Genomic DNA, 7,418 nt, shown 5'->3' with positions numbered 1-7,418 from the left:
TATTTATTGAACTTTGAAGTGACAATGTCGGGGGCTTACCCACTTTTTGTTGGTTAGGTTATGTTGTTTAAGTTTGTCTTCTATGTTAGTGAATAAATGTTTTTTTTCTTTCTTTAAACCGATGAATCGATTTAAATGAAATTTGGTAGGTATGAAGATAGTTTGGGATCCCGGGAAGGAAAGACATAGGATAGTTTTTGTACCTCAAAAATAGTACAGTTCCCGCGGGATAAAGATACCTAATCGAATTCTTCGCAGACGGAATCGCGGGAAAACCACTAGTTTTCTCATTATTGCATTGTTTTTGTTGTTTGTTTTAGTTTCCGGGTAGGTAGCCCGTAGTTCAATTAAGTAGACAAATAGATGTTTATGGGCGGTGGTGATCTCTTACCATCAGGAGACCCACTTGCTCGTTTGCCATCCAGTCAAATAAAAAAAAATAAAAAAAAAAATTAGCAACAGATTACAGAATGTTTTCTTGAATTTTTGCTTGTATTTACATTGAATTAAAATGATTTATCCTTTAGGTTTAATTTATCATATAAGTAACCGAATAAAAATATTGGATTGATTTTATTATTTTTCATTATTTCTGAACAAAAAACTTTATGACACAGTTTGCCAATAAAAAGGCATAGGTAGCCCCGTAGCGTAGCCCGGTGGTACCTAAGTAGGTAATTAGTTATTCTGTGACTAAATTCCAGTGTAAAATCAAATACTAATACTAATGGGTAAAGGAGACTGGCTTATGCCTATTTCTACTTCTTGGTAGGGTAGGTAACTAACATGCATTAATAATATTGTAATTTTTTTTGTCGTTTTATTTTTAATATATGGATCTATTTTTGTTTTTTAAGTACTCAAATTGTATCGGTTTCACTGATTTATTGGGTTTTTTTTAATGTATGATGACCAGATGGTCTCAAAGGAAGACCAGCGCCGTTCGCAAGACCGGCAGATTGCTGACAAGACCATTTCGTGACATGCATAACTTATTTTTTTTTTCTCTTTTACTTCTTTATCCATTGTTCTCTCTCATGTTTGTCACGAATATTTTTTCTTTTTTTTTTTTTTTTTTTTTCTTACTTAACGTAATTTTGAGTACTTAGTTTAAATAGATACATATTTACGTACTTGACTGTACATATTGTGTAAAATAATACAAAAATGAAATAATAACTAAAGATAAAATTAAAATCTTTGATTAAAATATTAAAATCCAAAGTGATTGAAAGTTGAATGAATCTTTTCATTCCTTCTAACACGCCAACAGCGCATAATACCCGTCTCGCTTTCATTCGGAAGTGGTCGTGCGTGAGTTCGGGCGTTTTCGTATATCGTTCACTCATTTCGGCTTATCGTCCGAGTCCGAGGGCACCGCGCCGCGCATGCTCACTTTCTTTGACCGCCAGTGCGCAAGCGCGATTTGTGTCAGCCGGCGACGCGACTCGACATAACCTCAATCTATTAAAATATTTTTCGTTGATATTTCGTGTTGTTTTCACACAAAATGGCTCAATTAGACGGACTTAGTAAATTTGGTATTGTGGCTTTAGTTGTGCTTGCCATTTGGCTTGTGAAGTTTTTATTTGATGTGATTTATACCTATGCACTTGGACCTGCGGTGAATAAAGTGGACTTTAAATCTAAAGGGAAATGGGCATGTAAGTAAATCGACACTGCATTTTAAATACTTATTGTTATTGTGTACTCTACATTCTGTATTAAGTATTGACCGGAAAGGTTTGCTAATATTTTTTCATCAGTATCGTTTAGTACTTTAGTGTTATGTTGTGTTTTGTTTAGTATTCGGTTTCGATTTTCGTTTTTGTCGTCGTCATCTCAATATTTAATATGCTACCCGGCACAGCAGTCGTTTTTCGATGAAAGTAGAAAGCGGAAGTGAAATTTGTAATGCTTACTGAATATTCAAATAATTAATACAGTGGTTAGTTTCATTTCGTAGATTATTCATAGACAGTGAGTTGGTCTGTTTTATTTTTTGACCTACATTCTGAAATTGCTGTGTAATGTTTTCCGTAAATGAGTTAATATTGTTTTAAAGGTATACCTACAGATTGAATTAAGTAAAACAAAACTTCAGTGTGTATTTTAAATTAATATAGGTCAAAGGGTCAGAGGTCACCGTCCCTTAATTAATGGTATTCTGTTAGTAAAATAGATGTCGCTGCAAGCGTGAAATTGTCCCCTGTCCTAATAATGTCATGTTCAGTGTTGCTAGTAACAAAAATTTTACCCCGTGTACCTACTAATACCCCGAAATAACTAACAGCCTTATTCATAAAAAAATCCTTAATTGAGGTTTGATCGGTCTGTTACTTAGCAGACTGATTAAGCTTGTTAGACGGTTGTCAAGAAGTATGATTCATAAACGCTTGCTAGCAGTCTGCTAGTTGTTGAGCTGCTGATAGACGGATTAGACGCGTTATGTTGGCCACCTTGACAAATCAAAGACAAAAAATGGCCTAATCGATAATTAAAAAAAATAAATTGACAGCAGTGACAGCAAATTACCAGGAAAAAAAATAAAAAGCGAGATGTTTGTTTTCCCGCCATTTCCGATCCGCATGTTTATGTTGTGCAAAAAGCCATAATTATGTTAATCATCCTTTTTTTTTTTCATATTTATTGTTAATTTATTGTTGCTAATTTAGAGGATTTTTTAAATACAAATTCCTGAAAATAAATTTTCCTGTTTTTTTTTTTTAATCTGCGTAGCCCTGCCTTCACTATAAATATCTTCGGTACCTATGGTTTTTTGCTCTAGTCAAAGTCAGCTGTTCAAACTTGTGGCGGCCATTTTGTGACTTAGCAGAGAGATAAAGGAGGGTCTACGGTCCTTTAACTTTAGCAGAGCCTTGATCGATGATTAGCGCTAACAGACGTTTATGAATCATGTTTTTAGCATCGGGCCTTCAAGGAGCCTTCAAGGAGGCTCTAACTTTTTATGAATAAGGCTGTAAGTCTTTACCCGCGGCTTCGCTTTCAACCATTAGATGTGCAGTCAAAATGAAATTCCGAGAATAGTGAAAACTATGTCCCTCCCCTGGGGATTCCCGAAATTTACATGGTCTAACTAAGTCTTTACCCGCGGCTTCGCTTTCAACCATTAGATCTGGCAGTCAAATTGAAATTCCGAGAATAGTAAAAACTATGTCCCCTCCCCTGGGGATTCCCGAAATTTACATGGTGGTTTTCATTTAATTGCGTTTAATGAAGAACGTACAAAATTTCGTGTCCCTAGATTTAGCGGTAAAGATTTTGGGATTTTCCATGGATCTCGTAGGAATATCGGGATAAAGGCAGCCTGCATCATTTCGGATGTTCAGTTATCTAGGTAAGGTGAAAGACATAACAGGCGCACGACACGTCCTAGTGCTAGCTTCAAATTTCTAGTTTAAAATAATAATAGTTCTAAAACTTTTTGTATCATCCTAATAGTTATTTAATTTACTATAATTTGTTTTTATTAGCAATGTATAAGTAATGCTTGCTCAACGAAATCTGGGATTTCTTAAAAACTTAATAGATTTTCGGATTGGTAAACTGTAGGGCTACTACGAAATTCGACCCCTCTTACACTTAGGTATACTATTTAATACGAAAGCGAGAGGGACGGTACGATACGAAGTTCGATTTTCGAACATCGGAGTAGGTACGCCCTCAGAATTGGAACCCTTTTTTTTTCGACGGACTGTGGCTGTTATCTTCAGACGGCTTTTACAGCTTACCGGAGAGAGAGAGCGACCTGGGCCGCTCAGCAAGTAAAATTGGATTACTATTTTCGGTTGGTTTGTCGGATCGGATTCCCGGTGGTCAAGTTGGTATGACACTTCTGGCGTGTGACGTCATGGGTGGAGCGGATTCAAATCTTCTACCTACAGCAAGCCGATATTCTACGTTTGTTTTAAAAAATTCTTATACTAAATCTAGGGCTAACCTCCTGGGCCATAAAATCTATGTGAGTGATAATATAATAATAATAAATATCATAATATATGTGATAGTGTTATAGCTTAGATACCTATTAGATACCAAACCACTCCCTTTAGGTACTATCTATTGATAAGATCAAAAGAAATGTGTCAACTGTCAAATAAAAACATCTATCAACGATTTCTGTGTTTAGATAGTTTATACGAGACACCTAGTACTATTATATGTTCTATGCCCTTAGTCTTAGTTGAATGGTTATTGTATTATTATTACCGAACTCGTGCATGGTGGCAATCACAATACCTAACCTATCTGTCGATCGGATGACAGTAGAATGAGATGGTAAATCCAATTGTGACTGCTGGCGCATTAGAAAATTTTACTTATGGGTTCTAACTAGAAACTTAAATAAGGGGTGACACACTGTTTTTGTGCTTGTACAGAACGTCAATTTGTAACTGATGCAATAGGAAAGGAAAGATTATGCTGAGCGGTGAAATGGCGTGCCCATAATTGCTTGTTAAAAGCATGGTTTGGTTTTGTCGTTTTTACTGCCCATTGTTCATCATGCCCGGTTCACATGACATCATTCCAGTAAAACGTTCCAGTACTGACACTGCGGTGCTCGATCGATCTTGTGTAACTCGTTTGGATTGTGACCGGCAATGTATCGCTACTGGCACGATTTCACTGGTATAATGTAAACGGGGCATTACGCAGAATCACAATGGGTAAAATATAAAAACATTAGAGCTGCTTTTGTCTCACAAAAATATAATTATTGCGTGCACATGAGTGGAGTTAACAACTTTCGCATTTATGTAAGCAACTGTACCCTTTAAGCGGGTTTCTTACCCAATCTTATATAATTAAGGTATTCAAAAAACCGTGAAAACATAAGACAAAACCAGTTACGCAGGTACAGTTGAGGAAACTGAATCACGTACCTTTGTGCTACTAATGTTATGATGTCGTCTCATACATTTGCTAAAGAAATCATAGCGAAATNTTGTTTGCGTAATATTGTCAAGGGCAGACTCTTGAGGGGAGGTTTGACCTTAAAGGAGGCCTAGTAAGTTTATTCTTTGAGTAAAACAATAAGACGTTTTAACAATTATTTTAATTATAAATTGAACACAAAAAATAACAGGCCTAAATTGACAAAATTAAAGTAAAAGTATTACGAGAATCTCAGGTAGTGAGTTCAGAGATTTATTGAGAGGTGGTTCTGATTATTCGGTCTCTCTGGCCTACACTTCCCTGGAGTCGAGAGAAGAACCCACGAGCGAAGAGGCTGGCCACAGCAGGGGGGCCTGGTCCAGCTGAGTGGTCGTCGGTGCCGAGGTCAAAAGGGCCTTAGGGCGGCAGGACGAGCAGCTGGACAAGTGTTCCACGCAGGAGCGATCAGGGTCTTGGACGAGCCAGGAAGGATGTGCAGTACTCCGAAGTTAAGGCCGTCAGGGCTTAGTGTCAGGTTAAAGGAGGCCGCCTGAGCCGTGAGAATTGTAGCCGAACGGAGCTTTGAAAGTTGTACGAAGGTTTGTAAGCCGTACAAAGGTTTAAGCCGTACGAAGGTGTAAGCCGTACGAAGGTGCCCTGTAAATTAGGTGGTGTCAGTTGTGGTCAGTGCTAGATTGTTTGCCAGTCACTCCTCTGCAGCGATGCCCCAACTCTTAGGGTGTGCTGAATTGCAGTGAGTGGCAAGGACAATCATACGGAGTTACAGGCAGGCAAGGAAAGTGATTCTAGTTTTATATAATTATTTTTAGAAAACAAAAGGTAAAATAAATAGCCTAAGTGACCGTTAAATTTGAAATACAACAGTTCACTAAATAACCGTTAGAGGATTACATTTGAAATTAAACGTTACTTAGCTGAGTTTGAATTTATTTTAACACCGGTACGCATCCGTTGCATAAAAGTAATAACATTAACATATTCTGAGTTTATAACAACGGATGAGAGAAATTAACAAGTGTTAAAATATTAAGTATAAGAAATGTTGAAATAAAAGATTCCCTGGCCAGGGAAGCCTTCAGTTCAATTACACAAAGTTAAAATTATAAGAAATAATTATAATAAAATACACAGAAAAACACAAGAGTTAAATATCGGAGAACTTACCAAGTCTGGGCGTATGGAGCTTTCGAGAGAGCTGTTTAGTGTAGTCTGAGCTGTTGAATGTGTGTTTTACAGCTGTGCTTCAGCTTTTAAGGCGAGAATATTACAGTTAGAATTCCCCGGTCACAGCTGATCGACAGCACCCCCTTGGCGACAAAAACGGTCAAGGGTGAGTTGGTTATAGATATATTTAGTCGTACAAACTCGTGTAGTAAATGAGTGTAATAAAATGCCTACTTTTATAAAATAAATAAGTAAATAATAAATAAATATTAAATACATATTATTACGTAAATAAATGAGTCAAGAGAAAACTACGGTGGCGACCTCTAGAGTTCGTCCGTCATTCTGCTCAGAGATCCCTTATTGAGAAAGCGCCATCTAGCTTACAACTGAGCTAACTAAGATGTCAGCGATCGCCTATGTGCATTGGTTGACAATATTCAACTTTAAATGCAAATTTTCATAAAAATCGAGCGTCCCCCCTCCCTTAAAATTTTAACTGGTGGGTGGAAAATTTGAAAAAATTCAGGATGGTTAGTAAGAATATCAAAATTTCAAGGAAAACTATAACGGCTGGTAGCCGTGGTGGCCTAGTGGTTTGACTATATCCGCCTCTCAAGCAGAGGGTCGTGGGTTCAAACCCGGCTTGCACTTCTGAGTTTTTTCGAAATTCATGTGCGGAATTACATTTGAAATTTACCACGAGCTTGCGGTGAAGGAAAACATCGTGAGGAAACCTGCACAAACCTGCGAAGCAATTCGATGGTGCGTGTGAAGTTCTCAATCCGCACTGGGCCCGCGAGGGAACTATGGCCCAGCCCTCTTGTTCAGAGGAGGCCTGTGCCCAGCAGTGGGACGTATATAGGCTGGGATGATGATGATAACGGCTAAGTTTTCTTGAGATTATTAGTAGTCTAAAAGTAAATAGCAGCCTAATTATAAAATATACTAAACTTGGAAGATTCCGTATAAAATACGAAATCCTTAGAAAAATATTTGCCTAAGTTTATCGTAATGGCTACGGAACCCTATTTTGGGCGTGTCCGACACGCTCTTAGCCGGTTTTTTTAACAAACTTAGCGTTTTAGACCTAGACCTGGTTGACCTACTTTGTTATTTTAGAGTGTTTTAGATATTTCAAAAATCTTAAATTCTTTATTCAATTAACAATTGTACTTTATAAAGTACATTCGCGCGTTATTATTAGTGTTAAGTCCTGTATAAGTACGCGAGGACTTTGGATTTATTATTTCATTTATTATGTATGGATGGCACCTCCAACCATGGTAACGTGGTACATACAAGAAAAAGTTGATGGGACCCTATTACCATGGGCG

General features: G+C 37.4%; 1 protein-coding gene across 1 annotated transcript in view; it reads left to right on the top strand.

Annotated features, from left to right (window-relative positions):
- The first annotated feature begins 1,351 nt into the window (after positions 1 to 1,351).
- Positions 1,352 to 7,418, top strand: part of LOC141431138 (very-long-chain 3-oxoacyl-CoA reductase-B-like) — a 47,925-nt gene continuing 41,858 nt past the window's right edge. The window contains exon 1 of the mRNA XM_074092162.1: positions 1,352 to 1,664. Within this exon, the coding sequence (XP_073948263.1) occupies positions 1,511 to 1,664 (154 nt within the window). The 5' untranslated portion in view covers positions 1,352 to 1,510. The remainder of the gene's footprint in view (positions 1,665 to 7,418) is intronic.

Source organism: Choristoneura fumiferana, chromosome 9 (assembly GCF_025370935.1).
Source record: "Choristoneura fumiferana chromosome 9, NRCan_CFum_1, whole genome shotgun sequence".
In the NCBI taxonomy this organism is placed as follows: domain Eukaryota; kingdom Metazoa; phylum Arthropoda; class Insecta; order Lepidoptera; family Tortricidae; genus Choristoneura; species Choristoneura fumiferana.
The sequence above is the reverse complement of the archived record's forward strand: the minus strand, read 5'-3'. Positions and strand labels throughout refer to the sequence as shown.